General features: G+C 42.5%; 1 protein-coding gene across 6 annotated transcripts in view; it reads left to right on the forward strand.

The window, feature by feature from the left end:
* Positions 1-18,331, forward strand: part of eif4g1b (eukaryotic translation initiation factor 4 gamma, 1b) — a 52,765-nt gene that overhangs the window by 2,365 nt on the left and 32,069 nt on the right. For 3 of the 6 annotated variants that reach the window (XM_085795000.1, XM_085794994.1, XM_085794995.1), the window contains exons 2-8: positions 5,112-5,164; positions 5,463-5,584; positions 6,233-6,319; positions 8,005-8,037; positions 9,051-9,071; positions 9,723-9,917; positions 13,753-13,855. In XM_085795000.1, the coding sequence (XP_085651126.1) occupies positions 5,510-5,584; positions 6,233-6,319; positions 8,005-8,037; positions 9,051-9,071; positions 9,723-9,917; positions 13,753-13,855 (514 nt within the window). In that variant the 5' untranslated portion in view covers positions 5,112-5,164; positions 5,463-5,509. The remainder of the gene's footprint in view (positions 1-5,111; positions 5,165-5,462; positions 5,585-6,232; positions 6,320-8,004; positions 8,038-9,050; positions 9,072-9,722; positions 9,918-13,752; positions 13,856-18,331) is intronic. The other 3 variants (XM_085794996.1, XM_085794998.1, XM_085794999.1) reach the window with 3 other exon arrangements.

Consider the following 18,331-nt stretch of genomic DNA (forward strand, 5'->3'; position numbering starts at 1 on the left):
TGAAGCTAATGAATGATGTGTCAGAGCCAGGCTGTCACAGTGTTTGCCCGACATAAGGACGGTACCCGAGCTTCCTGTTGTGAAAACGTTTTAAAGCTGTGTGTCTGGACATGTGTGGGATCCTGGCAAAAGTGTTAGTTAACCAGAGGAACGTGTGTGTGTGTGTGTGTGTGTGTGTGTGTGTTGGTGGGTGGATGGGTTGATGGATGCAGCCTGTGCTGGTGATGCTGTGTCACTGGAGCTAAACTTTCACTGACTGTCTGTCTGTACATCGCTGCTAGGCTTCAAATGTCAAGACTGAACTGAAGCCACACTCGCAAGTGCGTGCCACTTGAAAACCACAGCTGTAAAGACGGAGTTTATTCTGTAAGCTGTGATAATGTTGCGTTGAAAGAACATTATTTTACTGATTTTACATATGAAGATTACCTGTATCTTCTGTTGCCCTGCAGGGAGCATTTAAGGTGTTGAAAAAGCAACTCTTATGTACTTACATTAAACAGAAATGGAGTGTGGAGTTTATTTGGGACTTTACCAAGCAGTTTCTCTCATGTCAGGCACTATTGGGGTGCATCGTTGGCACATGCACTCTTCAGTGCCTGTGGACCATCTCGGTCTGTGCGGCTTCGATTCTGACCTTTCTACTGCATCCTGGTGCAACAGTAAATCAGTACAGAGAAATGCGGTGCTGCAGACATGACCAACTTTGACTCCCTGTGAATTTTGAATATACTTTTTTCTTCTAAATGTATTGCTCCTGCCTTTTTTAAAGGCTTTAAATGTCTGAAATCAAATGCAACTCTTTCCATAACATCCACGCAGCTCCCTTATTTCCTGCAGGCTTGGTTTAAGTTGTTCTTGTGCAGTTATAATCGGTCCAGCCTAGTTAAGTGAAGCCTGCCACCACCACTGGTGCTTTTTGTGTCACTGTGTTGCCACCAGAGCCAACAAACGCTGTGGCTCCGTGGCAGGTACAGATTTCAGCCTGCAGGCTGGCGAGCTGTATACAACAGAGAAGTTACTGAGTGCACAAGAAGGGGCACAATAGGCTTTTAGGGAAAAAAAGAGAGAAAGCTGAGGAATGAGTATGTGCATTGTACAGTATATTGTGGCTTTTTTTTTTTTTAAGTATCTTTAAATCTGCGGTAAGCCCATGAGCTCACAAAGCCAGTGACTCATGTTTCTTTGGATGACGTCACCCTGCTGTTAAGTTTGATAACTTCTCAGCATCTGTATGATATTGTAAAAAAAACCAAAAAAAAACACAGGAAGCATTTGATTTTTCACAGCAAAGCTGCATCGGTCACGCTGAGTCTGGAGTCTGAAAGTCCCAGTGGCTACGCCCCACTGTACTGTACAGTAGGTGACATGATAGCCAACTTCTTTTAACAAAAATATGCCCCCCCCCCCTCCCCACCCACCCACCACTGCTCCTTGAGCGGGTCATGGGAGTGCATGCAGAGACTTATGCAACAGTTGAATGAGCATGTCTCACCAGCGGCGGTGCTGGTGGCTGGGTCTCCACGGTGCTGCACGTCAGGACGGCTCGAATGACTGGACTGTGTGTGATTAGTAGAGTGGGGTGGGGTGGGGTGGTGTGTAGCAGGGGTGGGTGGGTGCATTGCATTAGCTCCCCCCCCTCACTAAATAGCATGGGCGAGAGGGGACCTGGTGCGTCCCCCTCCTCTTTTTGCAGCGCTGCACAGGATTTGTACAAATCCTGCAGAAAAACCTGTGTGTCGTAGTTTTTTTTTGAAGAATCACAACCTCAGGGTAAAAGCATTTCCCCTCCCTGAACACCTAGAGGTCTTTTAAGTAGCGTGTTGCTTCCAGTGAGAGTAGTAAAGCCTCTGAGGCAGTATAGGTTGTTGAGGCTGAGACCCTCTTTTAGCCCCTAGATTGTTTACTCAGCATTTCATGTCGCGGCCGGCCGGCCGGCCCTGCTCAGCCGGCCCAGCTCTCTTGTCTTGTGTGGATGAGCCTTTGAAGTGTTTGGCCTGTGGCCGCTCTAGTCCTGTCTACAGCTTTCTTAAAAACCAATACTTACTGAGTTACTGAGTACTTACTTTTTCTTTTTTCCATGAAGAGGGAATTCACATTTTGCACATAATTAAATCTGCGCTGTGTCTTATGTCGCAGCCGCTCTCTAAGCTCCACAGTGGAGGAGATGAGCTTACCAGTGTTTTATTTAAGCCAGAGATTTCATCTGACTGTGACTGTGTGGAAAAGCTCCACTCAGTTAAAATCCATTGTCTTCTTTTTTTTTTTTCTTTCCCTTCCTTTTTGTTTGTGTGCTGCTGACATAGTCATGGTAACAGGGGCGATTACAACCATCTCTGCAGCGTGATTTCCTCTTCTTTTGAAAAAAAAAAAGGAAAAAGAAAAAACACCCTGATTCATCATGACTCAGGCTTTTCACACTGGTGTGTGTGTGTGTGTGTGTGTGTGTCAGGGGACGGAGGTGTCTGCGTGTCAGTGGCAGATATAATGTAGGCTTCTTCAGCTATAAATACCAAATGTGTCACTATTGCGAGGACCATATAACCCAGAGAGGAGGATGATGATGATGATTACTCTGGAATCAGGGAGTGACCCTTCAGTCTGCAGAGAGACGATATTGTCTGTTTAAAAAAAGAAAAAATGTTCTACATAGTTTCAGCTGTCCTCCTGACAAAAACTGCATTATGTATTACAAGGTGGCGCAGTTGCAAAAAAAAGAAAAATTCTTGAGAAAAAGTTTGCCAGTGGAGACAAAACCACAAATGATTATTCTAGGAGGTGTGAACCAAACCGAAGAACTTTTGTTACACAAACTGGATCCAAAGCACAGTTTGTTTATTTATTTTTTTTAGCCACTGACTGAGTAAAAACTGCGACTGTAAATCTGCTGCAAACCTACAAAACAAGTCAAATGTGCACAAGCTCGGACAGATTCGGCCTCATGTGTTACCTGAAATGAAATGCACCCAGCTCAAACTCTGTATCAGATCTTTACTGAGTCTGAGCTGATTCTTGACTTGATTTAAAAGATGTTCTGTGTTTTAAACACCGACTCATGCACCAAAATGAACAGGGAGCAATTTGCATGGTTGTAATAATTGGTGACTAATATTGTGACAAAATTCATCCAGGTGACGACAAAACCTTTTCACAAAATTGATTCTGGACATGGACTGTGTTATTAATGTTGTTACTAATGCCGTCTAGACTCTAGAGATGATCATAAATGAATGTCTTTGATCATTTCCTGATGAGCTCATGTTTCCTTTCTCTTCTTTTTTTGTCTTCGTTAAAGGAAATGTAGCAGTTTCCTCTTTTTCTCACCTCTGAACAAAGTTCAACACTGAAAATCCTCCTGCAAATATCCAAAGCTTAGTTTTAATGCTGTTGTTTATTTTGCAGATAGTAAAAAAAAAAAGAAAAGAAAAGTCAGTTTGTTCTCTGGTTTCAAACTGTGAGGATAAAACTGATCCTGACACAGTTGTAGTGTAGTGAGATGGTGTTTAATATCGCTCCCTCTCTCTCTTTGCAGATACTTATCACTTATTAAGATCCACTCTGATCAGACTCTCGCTGACTGGAAGCTTAATAAGTTGTGACTGTTGATATGAGCGACAGGTGTAATGTTTATGACCCGGCCACCTGTTTAATGAAACACCGTCTGGAGAAGTTCATGTGTCTTAACAAGGTCCATTAGTCCAGCAGACGGTCGTGCGTTAACAGTGCTCATCTGAATTTAATCCTGTTAATTGCAAATGAACGAACTAGCAAAAGTTGAATTATGTTTAAATTGTGTGTGCCATGTAGAAGGACTGTGTTTAAAATTCAGCCCTCAAACTTTACCTCTGATTGCTGCAACAAATCAGATTTCTAATTGGCTCTAATTGCATGATTAAAAATGTAATTATAAAGGAAGCTGTAAACACCACAACTCTATGTGGTTTGGTTTGAGCCGTACAACTTGGATCCACAAGGAAGAAATCAGAGTCAGAGACTTGATAAAGACGTAAAAGGATGCAAGAGAATCAGGAGAGACCCTGAAGATGTGACGCCACGCACGCAGTTCCTTATTCACACAACCTTGTACTGAAAAACAGTCGGTTAAGTGCTTCTGATTTGGCACAAGGATCAGTGTAACCTGCTCAGACAGTGTGAAGGATGTTGCACGAAGTCGACGGCATCAAAGGAGAAAGAAGCAGAAGGAAAAGAAAAACAGCGCTCGTAAAAACAGCACAAAACTGCAAGAACAAAGTTTTGCCAAAGATCATGAAAAGAGGGCTGATGGATGTTGGCAGCAGCGTTTTTTTCTGCCTTGTTTGGACCAGGTCTGGTCCAGCATGTTTGACACGGACCTGGACCTGGACCTGGACCACCACAGTGGCTGCAAGAGAAACATGGAGATGCTAAATACAAGTTTTACATCCAAAATCCTGAATGAAAAGATGAGAGAAGCTCGACAGGAGAGGAGATACCTGACAGGATAGTCATTCTTGAACTCACAGAAGGACGACAGAACGTCTCTCCACAGATTTTATGAAAGACTGGACCCATCGTTGTCCATCTGTCATCAGAAATAAAGGCAGACACAGAGTATAAAGTAATAAAAATAAAAGAATGGACTCTACTATAAGGATGTACTGGCCTTTCTTTGCAGCCTTTGATATGGATCTTTCATTATAGTGGAGTTAGTCAAACATCTCTGCTTTTACTCTCTTATGAAGGATCTATCGCTGCTTTTTTCCCCCCTTTTTTTAATTAACTGACTTTATTTTCATCTGGCTTCTGGTTAAAAAACAAATAAAACGGAGCGGCTTTGTAATTACACTTTGTTTTATTAGGGTCGCACTGTATCACAGCAGCAGCAGCAACAACAGATCATTTCAAACTCGCAGCTCACCAGACAATGTATTGACATCATTATAACATTTGCGGCTTCATCAGAAACATCTGTCTGTATCCGCGTCTGTTTGCCGTGCCCCTCAGTAACCTCTGCAGAAAGTTGTCATGGACGCGGCTGTAAACAAATCTGATATGTGCCGTTAATCAATACGCGCTGTTTTTGCTAACGAGGTTTCTTATTCTTATTCTTCTTATGTCTTTGTGTCTCGCAGGACAAACGGTTCCTCGGTGTGACCAGACGTAGGACCTTTAAGGATTCATAAATGTGAGTGTACACACACACACACACAGAGACGAGCTGCAAGTGTGCGACAGGAAGTGTGAGCTCCGAGTGTGACCTCCTGTTTGAGCAGGATGTCGACGTTAATTTTTAATTTTTCAAAGACACGTTTAAAATAAACAGCTCATTCCACAGAAAGAAACCACAGCGCGTTGTCCGACCTCCATCCTTCCTGCCACATGTCGTCATAATTACACCGTCGTCATTGGCGCTTCGTGAATGGACCATGAACTTATTGATTGATCATTTTTAACCTCCCTCCCTCTCTTCTCTCTCTTTACAGATTTGTACACAGGTCCACACCCGCCTCCACATGCAGAACTCCATGAAATGAATAAAGCACCACAGCCTATAACAGGACCCCCCTCCACCCCCCACCCTGCCCCCTCCCCTGGCCTGTCACAGGTAACTATACTCTTGCTCCTCCGCTGTTCATCTCCTCTTGTTTGTTTGTTTGTTTGTTTGTCGCTCCATCCCTCCTTTTGTTTCTCACAGAATTTTTTTTTTTAAAGAAAGAAAGAAAAAAGGAAAAGGGCTGATGCAACGGCATTTTTCTCTGTGCACATAATGAAAAGCAGATCGCACAACAATGCACTTTTTTCTGTGGAGAGGAGCGAGCCGCGATCCCCCACCCCCCGTGACCACCACGTCTCACAAAGTGCCACAGCACGACGGCCCGTGGTTATTGTCAGAGGTGACGTGGTTGCCAGCCGTCACTGTAGCGTGCAATATCTCCATTAACCATCAAAAAACAAAAAAAACAAAAACTACAACCCCAAATTCTTGTGGTTGATGGCCCACTGCGTTCTGTGAAATAAGGTACACGCTCCTCCTGCTCTCCATTAACTTAAAAACAAAAAGATGGTGGTGTTATAAAGAGCAGTAAATAACCTGAACGTAAACATTGGCCTGGGTATCTGTGCACTCGTTGACCACTCAGCCCACCCACCCTTCCTCCCTTATCATCCTCCTCCTCGTTCTTCTCGTTCTTCTTCGTCCGCGTCCCGCCACTCTTCTGCCTCCTTCTGACATCACTTCCTGTCTTCTTTGCAGCCCTCGTACCCCCCCGGGCAGCCTGCTTCTGTTGTGTTTGCCACCCCACCGCCTCCACAAATGAACCCAACACCACAGACCCGACAGGTAGGCCCGGCCCACCGCACGCATCAACAGAACAAACACCCCCCCCCCCAAAAAAAACACAAAAAAACCCAAGTTTTCAATCTTAACTTTTGTTCTCCTTTAATTCCTGATTTAAAAATAAACAAAAAGCTTCTTTATGCTGCAAATTTTCGAACACAACTGCTGCTCACTGTCGCTATCTGAAATCCTCCCTCCCCGCCCCAGTGGAAAACACTGGAGCACCCCCCCCCCCCCACTCTTCCTGAGTGTTATGTGTGGATTTCTTAGAGTGGCTGCATGTCTGTTTGCCTGCTCCTCACCAGTTCTGCACCATTTTAACCGTCAGTGTCAGCCCGTCCATTGTACTCTGCCTCACCGCCACTATAACGGCCCAGTGTGCTGCTACACGCTCACACTGGCCTCATATATATACATTGTTTAAACTCCTGCTGCTAAGCAAACGACTGGACAAAACGCAAGTGGCTCCAACTGCATTTTTCAAGATCAAACAATAGAAAGAAATAGTTTTAAAGGTCCGGTGTGTAATAATAGGCATGGTTTATTGGCAAAATACCCATGAATATATTTGTATAAGTGTATAAAATAAAATCTGGTTTGGTTTTCGTAGCCTTACAATTCTTCTTTTATATATACATATAACAAGGGTCTTGCTTTAAGGAAGGAGGAGGAAACAGCAGACACATCATAAAAAATGGTTTAGATCTCCACCTCTTCGCTCCATTCTGCTAAAATACTCTCAGTCGTGGTAAACGCGTGTTTTTGCCTTCGGAGGCCACCGTCACTTTGCCGACGGGAGGGGTGAGTGCGAGCGAGTGAACGCTGCAAACTGGAATCTGAACGCTTGATATCATGGGTTTACGCCTATTTTACACACTGGACCTTTATTAAGTGTTTTATTTATAGTTACCGTAAATTCTCAAATAGAAGCCGGGTCCATTTCTATTTTCTGTGTAAGTTCTTGTGAATGTACAAAAACCTCTCAAAGCCCACGATCGCCCGTTTGAACAGTTTCTAAGCTGCTTCATTCGTGCTAGAGTTCTCAACAGGCCTGAAAATTAAAAACGCGACCCGGTCCGACCCGCAGGTGTTGAAGCTCAGACCCAGCACGGCCGGACTCACGAGCATTAATTCTCGGCCCAAACGCAGCCCAAAAAAAAGAAGTGTGTGGTCCGACCTGACCTGAGTTATTTGTATGTTTTTTTGACCAAACCCACGCGTCTGGTTGTGTTGAGAACTCCCAGCTGGAGCCTGTGTACAGTCTACGGTCGGAAACACGCCTTAATTTAGAAAAAGTTTAATTGGTGCAGATTAAACTTCTTCTCAGTGAATGCTGCTCTGGATCCGTCTCTTTCCTTCTATTCTTACTCTTTTAAACAGTAACAGCAGAACAATTTGACAGTATTTTATATCTTTACTGAGTAAAAGATTTGTTCGAAATTAAATAAAAGCCTGTCCTATATGGTTCGGCAGTTGAAGCAAATAATAGCCGGGGGTTCTATTGGAGAATTTACAATATTTACCGAAACAAATGAGGAAAACGTAGTTGCCGTGGTGTGAGAGAGAGTTTTTGTTTCGGTCTTGTGAAATGTGCTGAACTGGCCGGAGGAGTCGGTCTGTGCAGAGTGAAGCATGGACCTCGTGCTTTTTGTCTTAACCTCTGTCCTGTCTGCCTCTTCCTCCTCTAGTTTGCCCCAGGGCCGCGGCCTATACACCAACAGGTACTAACAGCATAACTTGACTAACATGATGGAGGGTGGAGGGGTGGAGGGGTTTCCTTGTTTTAAAATAAAGGTGATGGACCATGTCATTAAATTACCGCAACTTTTTACTTAATAACCTTGTGATGTTTTTATAGTGTGATTATGGTTTTATAGGCTGGTTATAGGAAATACATGTTTTTAAACAGGGTGGCACAGTATGCAAAACAAATTGCAATTGCGATTTCATTGTAAAAGGTCTAATTATTTATTATACGACTATTTAGGTCTTGTACCAAACAAACGTCCCCTTTACGTCTTTAGAGTTTGATGTCGTTTGGCCAGGACATCTCTGTAGCAACAACACAACAAGTTTTCATCTTAATCAAATGAAAGAGAAAAAAAAAACACCTACTACAATTTTTAGATCTTGCGATTTCAATTACATTGCGATCAGTTGTGCAGCCCTAGTTTTAAATGTTAACCTCCCAAATAAAAAGGAGAAACATATTAATTTTTTGTCATTAAATGATGCACAAGTCAGATAATCTTGATGCCAGAGAAGATTAATTACTATAATAAACATTTAACAATATATCGCACTACTTTTATTTAATATTTCACCTACATACTGAATGTTTTTGACTATTAAAATCATAATAAATTGATTTATAAAGAAAATAAGACATAGCAGCTTTCTTATTGTTAGCAATAAATCATCCAGGTGGCCGATGCTCGTCCTCCAGCTGTAGTTGTTTTTAGTATAGTGTTAGTTTTCGTTCAGCATTGACCGGACCTGGTTTATTGGGATCCACTGTTCTGCCTATTCTCTGCATGCAGCTCGTTAATTCACTGCTTGGCTCAGACCCGACGGGTTTTTTTCTGGGCTTTTTTTTTCCCTCTCTAACTGACTTGTGGTGCTCTCTCTCTCTCTCTCTCTCCCTCCTCCTCGACCCCCCTCTTTCCCACCCTCTCTCCTTTTTCGGTGTGTTTCTCTTGTGTGTGTGTGTGTGTTTGTGTGATGTGTGTCAAAGGGAAGCTTCAGGTCGCTACAGGTAACTAAAAGATTTCCTCTCTTCCTTTCAGTTTCTCCTTTGCATTCCCCCCTGTTTTTTTTTTTTTTTTGTTGGTTTTTTTGGTTTAGTTTAGTTTTTTCTTCCTCCCTCTTCCTCTCTCTTCCTCCCTCTCCCTCCCCACCGTCGTCATCCTCCTCCTCCCGAGGAGTGCATATGTGTGTGACTAATATTTGGCAGTGTTGTTGCTCTGTTGGCTCGGCGTGGTTTTGCTGGCCACGGCGGTTAGCTCCCAGGCCAGCAGCAGAATGTCAATGAGGAGGCTCTGAATGAACCGGCATTAGCTGCTTTATCTCCTCTGGCAGGCAGGGCCAATATGTTTCCACTTGGAGCCGCGCCACAGATTCATGGGCAGAGCTATGAGCCTCGGACCGGGCCAGCTCCACTCTGTCCAGGAGATAAAAATCATACGAGGGGGGGGGATAGATAGATGTTTATTTATTTGTTTTTATTGCAGAGGAACTAATAACTCCCTCGTTTGTCCGTCTCCCTTCGCCCTCTTCTTCACACGTTTCCTGTCACCTCTTCTTTTTTTTGGTGTTTTTGTTGTTGTTTTTCACACAATCATCTTCACCTCCTCTCTGTGTTCTCCTCCCCTCACCCCCTCCCTCCTCCTCGACGCCCTCCTTGCAGCCCTACTATGCCAACAGGGCGAGCCTGCCTCCGGGCGGCGGGCCCCGAGGCGTCCCGCAAAGCAACGCCCCCCGCCCCGTGACGCCCACCCACGTCTACCAGGCGGGCCCTGGCTCCCAGATGATGATGATCCCCGGGCAACAGTTGTCCTTCCAGAGCTCGCCGCAGGGACCCGCCTACTTCATACCGGGACAGGTAGAGCACGCCGCACCACGCCGCGCCAGACCGTTTGATGTTTTCACCTTGGCTCAACACACACAAGCTATAATTCATCAATACGTACAGGTGCATCTCAGTGAAGTAGAATATCATGGAAAAGTTTATTTATTTATGTCAGTAATTCATTCAAATTCAAATTTATTTAATTTCTTTTTAATTGTAATGATTATGGCTCACATTTAATGAACACCTATGATTCAGTATCTTAAAAAAAATGCATATTACAAAAGACCAATTTAAAAAAGCATTTTTAATATGGAAATGTTGGTCTTCTGAAAAGTAAGTTAATCTATATGAACTCAATATTTGACTTGAACTACTGGGAATGGACTTTTCCATGTTATTCTAATTTATTGAGATGTAGAACAATACATGTATAATTGAGGACACTTGTCTGTGGGAATAAATCCTGTATATGGATGATTCTTCAGTTGTGGGCACATTTGACCTTTGAAATCTTGAAAAAAATAATTTATTTTAACTTTTAAAAGCGTTCTCAGATAGTCTGGAACAAAGATCTTAGCAAAGCCTTTGATTGTAAGTTTGACATCAGTCATCGTCAGCCAATTGTGTGATGGTTAATATCTGAAGCTTACCTCATTTTTTATCATTAGGACAATTCAAATGCCTATTTTTATCTTATTTTATTTCCAACTGTTTAATAGTTTTGCTATAAATGTAAAATGTTTTTTTAATCTGTTTCCAATTGTATCATTTACTTTTCTCTTTATTTTATTACTAATCTCCTTTTATATGTCTTTTTGCTCGGCTGTATTGTAGATGAAGTTTCTCCCTCAGTATACACAGTGGCAAGAAAAAGTATGTGAACCCTTTGGAATTTCTTAGTTTTCAATCTACATCTAAGTCACAAGTATAAACAAACACAATGTGCTTAACCTAATACCACACAAACGATTATAATGTTTAATGTATTTACTGAACATATCCATTAAACATTCACAGTGCAGGTGGAAAAAGTAAGTGAACCCTTGGATCTAATCTGGTTGAACCTCGTTTGGCAGCAACAACCTCAACCTAAAGTTTCCTGTAGCTGCAGATCAGAACTGCACAACACTCAGGATGAATTTTGGACCATTGGTCCTCAAAGAACTGCTTCAGCTCAGCCATGTTATTATGGGATGTCTGGTGCGAACGGCTCTCTTGAGGTCATTCTATTGGATTCAGGTCTGGGCTCTGACTGGGCCGCTCCCAAAGGTGGATTTTCTTTTTTTTTTTTGAAGTAACGCTGTAGATTTACTTCAATGTTTAGGGTCATTAGTGGCGTTTCCATCCACCTATTCATATTCGCATTTTCAAAATTTGAGAAAATACTTAGATGGAAACGCCAGAAATTCGAAAAATGGCTGAAAATTCGCAAAAAACGTTTTTACGTTCAGAGGGGATGGATTTCTCAGCGTATCGATAAAAGGAAAATGCGACTTTTTGCCATGGAAACGGGTTTTGCAAATAAACGATGACCGACGCCATTCACACCGCAGTATACAGCATACCAGTTTCCCAGAATGCAGCGGCATATACAGCTGTAAAACAGGCGAAAAGCTGTTTTATTTCCCGCTGTAGTGCTATTGTTCTCTTTTTGCGCATTTTCACAAAATACGCTCAAAAATGTTGATACATTTAGATGTAAACCTGACTATTGTCCTGCTGCATCACCCGACTTCTACTGAGCTTTAGCTAGTGGGCAGCCACCCTAACATTATCCTGTAGGAAGCCTTGATAAACTCTGGAAGTCAATTTGCCTTTGATGATGGCAAACTGTCCAGGCCCTGAGGCAGCAAAGCCCCAAACCATGATGCTCCCTCCACCGTACTTAAAAAATCCTAAAAAAAATCCAATGAATTAAAAAAAAGAAATTATATCTTGGTTTCATCAGTCCATAAAACATTTTCCCATTAGTGTGTTGGAGTGGTAAACTTCAGGCCTGCAATGGAAAGCAAAGCAATTAATACAGAAAACTTCTAAAGGGTTCACATACTTTTCCTTGCCTCTGTATCCAAGTCTAAATAAGTTTCTCCCTCAACATATATTCAAGTCTAATTAAAGTCTATTGAATAAACTGGGTAGTGACAGGTGATGGACATGACGATTTTAGCTTTTTGGAGCAAAAGTTAGTTAAACTTTCAGACTTGCTCACATAACTCGCTAGATGGCAAACGATGTACATTGGATATATGAACATAAAGTGAAATGTCTTATTTCTGCACTAAATTATCCAAACAGTAACTTGTTCTGTAATGACGCCTGATAATACTGAATAGTAGTTTGAAGTATGTTCTTACTTTAAAATGAATTTAATGTGTTTTTATAGTTATACCCAGGGGGCAAAATCCCAGTTTTTTGAAAAACGGACACGGAGCGTTGTAAAAGATTTGACACCAGAAATGATATCTAGGTACTTCAAGGATTAAAACCTGGGTGGACAACCCGGTCAACTAGCTGCTGGAAAGCTACAGGGGGCCAAAACCCCTTTCTTGGGTCATTTTGCTGGCGAAATGATGTAAATGCAAATATTTAGGTACTACAATGGCATAAATAGTCATACAACTATAAAATTTGGCAGAGAGTATCTTGACACATAGGGGGAGGCATGAAAAAAAAGATTCTGGGGTTTGTTGCAACTCGATTTTAAGATATCACCCTCAACATCCCAAAAAAGACCAAAAAAAGTACTGTTCGCCTGACAAATTCTAATGAAAATTATTATTTATATAAAATATCTATGCTTAACATGTATATAGAAAATTCCCTTAATTCATAAGCTTCCATTTGAGTCCAAGATAGCCTTTCTACTAGCTACTGGAAAGCTACAGGCTGTCTCCAAACAATGCAACACCTATTGTGAAAAACTATGTTAACTAGCATGATCAGAAACCATTCTATTTCTGGTCTCCCCAAAGTGAACAGATAGATAGAGAAGACCGTTGGCCACAGCAAGTGGGGCTTTGGAGATAGAAAGGCTATCTTGGACTCAAATGGAAGCTTATGAATTAAGGAAATTTTCTATATACATGTTAGGCATAGATATTCTCCATAAAGTGCTGAAAAATAATAATTTTCATGAGAATTTGTCAGGCGAACAGTACTTTTTTTGGTCTTTTTTGGGATGTTGAGGGTGATATCTTAAAATCGAGTTGCAACAAACCCCAGAATCTTTTTTTCATGCCTCCCCCTATGTGTCAAGATACTCTCTGCCAAATTTTATAGTTGTATGACTATTTATGCCATTGTAGTACCTAAATATTTGCATTTACATCATTTCGCCAGCAAAATGACCCAAGAAAGGGGTTTTGGCCCCCTGTAGCTTTCCAGCAGCTAGTTGACCGGGTTGTCCACCCAGGTTTTAATCCTTCAAGTTCCTAGATGTCATTTCTGGTGTCAAACCTTTTACAACGCTCCGTGTCCGTTTTTTTGCTTTGCCCCCTGGGTATTAGCAAAGTGAAGTGTTAATGAATTTAACATTATTTATTACTTTACTATGAAGAATATGTTCAAAAGTCTGAAAACAACAAGTCCAAAACAGAGAGATTCTGGCATTTTTGAATTTTCAACATGCCGAAAAGAGTGAAATATCATAATTAAGACCCAATATATATGGATTTATTGTTTTTTTTTAAGGACCTGGGCTGTTTATGTCTTTAAACAACCCAGGTCCTTTATGATGCAGAGATCACGTGCAGGTTTATTTTTACATTTTTATGCAGCTTTTTATGACCCTGACTAATCATTTTATTTGTCTTTTCCTTCCCGTCCTTGTTCCTCTCCTCCTCTCTTCCTCTGTTCGTCTCCATAGTACCGGTCAGCGACCTACGTGGCCACGCCCCAGCAGTACCCGGTCCCGACAGGCACCCCCGGCTTCTACCCCGGCACCAGCCCCGCTGAATATGGTACTTATGGTAAGAGGCTCTGCCTGGGGCCTCACCTCACCTGAGCCACTCACACACTGACACAGGAGGAACAGCCTCTGCAGAATTAATCAATCATAGAGGGTTGAATAATTATTAAACTGACACTGATCACGTCCCTGAAGTCAAATATAAAGTGTGTCCAAGCAAATTTACGTCAGTACAATAAACAGTAATAAATAGTAATGTTGTGACAGTTTGTATGCATTAAATTCAACCTTTATTCCCACACTGTACAGCCTACCCATGACACAATGCATATGTTTAGTGATTCAATAATATTATGTTTTCTTCTATGTTTAATATATCATAAAATGCTACCGACGGAAATTTGTTTGGACAGACTTTACAGTGAAACACTTCTTATTGTGATGTCAGGAATTTTTTTTATAAAGGGCAGTGTGGAAGGGAAGTGTAGAAAACTGGAAAAAAAAAATCTACCAAGCTAATCAGTGGTGGTAATTGATGAATCATAATTTAACCTGAGCCACAGCAGTGGTTGGTTGATTGATTAATCACTTCAGCTTTCACACTCTCAGGTTGTTTTGTGTCGTGCTCGGTTGGTTTGGAAAATCTGTGCGTCATCCGTCCACTTCCCCGTTGTGACGTTGTGACCCGAGCTGTCGGTCTGGGAGTGTCCCTGCTCAATTTGTTTGTTTTACATTATCAGAAAACTATTGCCTTTATCACAGGTCAATAAATCTGGTTGCGTAGGACACGAACGGAGCAGCATGCTGTTGTGCTTGTGGAGAATCTGCAGACAGATATCGGATGATAGAGCTGCTTGTGTTTAACAGCCTTTCAGCTGCTCTCTTTAAAGAGTATGAGCTATATATTTTTATAGTTATGAAAATGAAAATAATAACAGCTTGTATTTATATAGCACTTTTCTTAAAAGGATAAAGTGCTTTACAATAAAAATAAAAACTTGATGAGGAAAAAAGAAAAAAATCAGCTGAGAATCGTAAAAAAAAAAAAAACCCATCAAAAATCAGCTTAAAGTAAAAGGTTCTGGCAGCAATTGAGCGTGTGAAGGGATAAAACAACACAAATCAGACACTACCCAAGGCTAAGACAAATGAATGTGTTGTAAGAGGAGGATTTATTAGAAGAGGCACAGTGTCTGATTTGTTTACCACGGTTTGAATAGCAAATCGCCGAGTCAAACCCTGGACCTTTGGGGTCAGTTGGTCACATTAGAGCCGTTTGAGGCCGTAGAAGTCAGAAATGAAAATGTTTAAATCAGTCTGAAGAGTTATCTGACTGAACCATCTCCTTCTTGATGAGCAGCAGCGTTGACGTTGGTTTGAGAGAGCGACGTCGTACTCGTCGTCTTTCTGAGCCGATAATTGCTCAGTGACATTCAGCAAAAACACACAGGGAGGAAGAAACGAGCCGAGTCGACTTTGTCTCTCTCTCTCTCTCTCTTTCTCCTCTCAGCCAACACACACACACACACACACACACAGGCCCTGTGACCGTAATAAAATGCAGCTACGAGACGTATCGTGCTCTCGGTGACGGGTGTGGCCGCTCTGTGAAAAATTAAATTCAAGCAGGTCAGCGGGAATAAGATCCTCGCTCAGCATTTCACCTTCATGTTTCCATGAGACGCTCAGATCAGAACAGATGTGGCTGTTACCAATAATCAATACACGTGGAAGTTTCAGCTTTGTCTTTGTTAAATCCCCATCTTAACTCACATTACTTCACATCCATTAAACACCGTACGGCAGAGCCACGGCCTCGTCTGCTGCTGCTGCTCATTCCGTGGACTGTCGCCCCCTCTAGTGGCGGCCGGCCGTCGGTGCGCCGCAAGAACTGATGATGCCCCCGAAAACAAACTTGCTGACCCCCCACCGTCAGGCATCTGAACTATGTGTCGTCTTTGTTTAAACTGTAGCTCATCAGCAATAGAAAGCCACGGGCCTGAATACGGGACTGTAAAAACACAATTCTTCCCCGTTAGGCCGTCGTCCACGTCGCTACTCTCTCTCTCTGTCTCTCTCTCTCTGCACCTCGCCGCACCGCCGCCCTGCCGCCCTGCCGCCCTGCGTCAATGTGCAAACAATACCTCTGCACACTCTGCACCTGTGACGGCATTTTCCTGTAAAAAAAAAAAAAAAACTGCTGCTAGATGTATAGAAAAAGAAAAGTGTGGTGATCATTCATTGGAGCTGCAACGAGACGGTCTCTGTTCTCAAAACCTCTGCAGCCTCTGTGTTTGGGCACTCGGCCTTCGCACACAGCAGGAAGCATTTTCATCTGGCCTACATTCAAACTCTCTTTTGTCAGTGAAGAAACAATAACAGCCCGTCTGAATTCAGTGTATAAAGTTGCTGTTGCTCTCCCTAAAAAAAACGGAGCTGAGATCAGCTCATAAAGCTTCTGAGATAAGCCCGGTCTCTTGTGTTGTGTCCGTCACAATACGGCAGTTGTGTTGTGTGATATGGGGGGGGGGTTTCACTGGCTCTGCATTTTAGAAGCAGCCCGAGAGTCTCTAACCAGATCTTTTAGATCTTTTAGCCCGAACCGACCTCGAATAGCGACTCAATTAGGCCCTTAATGCAATTTCTACTAGTTGGAGGAGATACTTGACCCGATTAGCAGCGTTTCTTTCTTTCATGTCACCGTTCGCATGAAGTCAGCGGCGTCTTTATCTGTATTTTCACATTTTCAGTCATGTAAACACTTGAAAAGTCGAGTTTCTTTTCCCCCTCTCTTCTGTTAACTTCTGTTGTAGTGAATATTATCTTGAGTTTCAACCGTCGGGTTAATGAGCCTTATCTTCAGTGTGTAACGATGATTGAAAGGGTGAGCGTGCAAAATGCGAGACATAATGAGAGAGAGAGGCCTGAAACTTTTCCTGTTGCAGCCAATAATATCCTGTTGTTGATTTGTTTTTGTTTTATATCACAGCTTAGTGCATGTTCTCAGGGCGCTTGTTGTTGCTCACCTGAGTTTGCATGAAAAGCATTGAAACAACTTGAAACAAACAGATGGTTTAGACTTTAGATAAACTGCTGAACTAGCGCTGACTCTGCACTTTTGTTGCTCGTCTTTTCTTGATCTAATGCGAAGTTTCCTGCCGCCCTGGAGCTTTAATGCTTTAGGATAAAAGCATCTGTGAAATGAGAATGAATCTATTTTTATAATGTATTTCAAACCAGATCCAAATAACAGATTCCCACACAACAGACACACAATTAAAACAAAACAAATAACAGTACAGACAATAAACAATAACAATATCTGGTTTGAAATCTGAAATCTGAATGTAAAGTGGAACCACTAAGTTGTAAATGGATCCTTGGAGTCAATTTATGATCTGAACATTGTTGCTCTGGTAGAAACTCTCAGCCCTGGGTATTTTTATATTTCAACATTAATTGGAAAGAACTACAAATGAAACACAAATCAGAACTGGAACATGAGATCTTCTTATAAAAGTCGTCATCACTCGGGGTGGGTAAACAAACCGTAACTGCTGCGTCTCAAGCCGTACAAACGTCGGCAGTCTGATGACCTGCCTTCCTTTCATCGCTTCCCGGTTGATACAGATTTAAGGAAGGCATGGGTTGTTAACGAGCGAAGGGACATCGGGCCGTATTTCAAAGTAAGACGACATTTGGGTTAAACTGATTTGAATTAAGTTAGCCGGCATTAGCTGCAACTGCTAACGGTAATGGTAACGTTATGTGATGATATGGCGTTGAATCTTCCCACCCCAAGTGACGACGTAAGCAAAGATGGCAACGCTGTGAATATGGCTAATAGATAATAGAGCAGATTTCAGTTGAAATCAAATCCTATAACAGTTGGACGGTGGTGGTCCAGGTGGGCGGGGCCTGCCGGCTGGTTTTAAGGCTCAGTTTCTGAACACAGGCTGTGTGTATTTCTCTGTGGACTGAGGCGTTCGATACTTCCACAGTATCAATAAAGAACCTAGAGCCGATCAATAATCAAAGACGAGGTCTCTGTGCTGTTATTGGACCTTTGATATCAGTGACAAGTTTCACTCTCTGCAGCAGCTCTTAATACTGTTTGTTTGTATGACTGTACAGGACATAATGTCCCGTGTGTTTGCGTTCGTGGGCGTGCACCGGGCCGCACCGGTCATTCTGGTCACGTGTCCCGGTGGCAATCTCAGGAGCGGCATATGACCCCCCCCCCCCCCCCTTTAAGAAATGAGCCGGTCATGTGACGATGAGACGCGTCTCTGTGTCGGACTCTGTGATTGGCCCGGCCGCTGTTTGCTTTGTATGGAGGCACAGTGGCTCCGTCCCTTTGACCACTCGGTCCTTTAATAGCAGTCAGGTAAACACACAAACACACGCGCAGCGCTGACGGAGTGTGGCGACTATTTTTAAGACTGACCCCCCCCCCCCAAAAAAAAGTTGAGTGATTCACTTAACTCATCCCTGCATGCAAACACACACACACACACACACACACACACACACACAT

The sequence above is a fragment of the Trachurus japonicus genome, chromosome 13, assembly GCF_045865225.1.
Source record: "Trachurus japonicus isolate A0001 chromosome 13, Traja_1.0".
NCBI classification, from domain to species: Eukaryota; Metazoa; Chordata; class Actinopteri; order Carangiformes; family Carangidae; genus Trachurus; species Trachurus japonicus.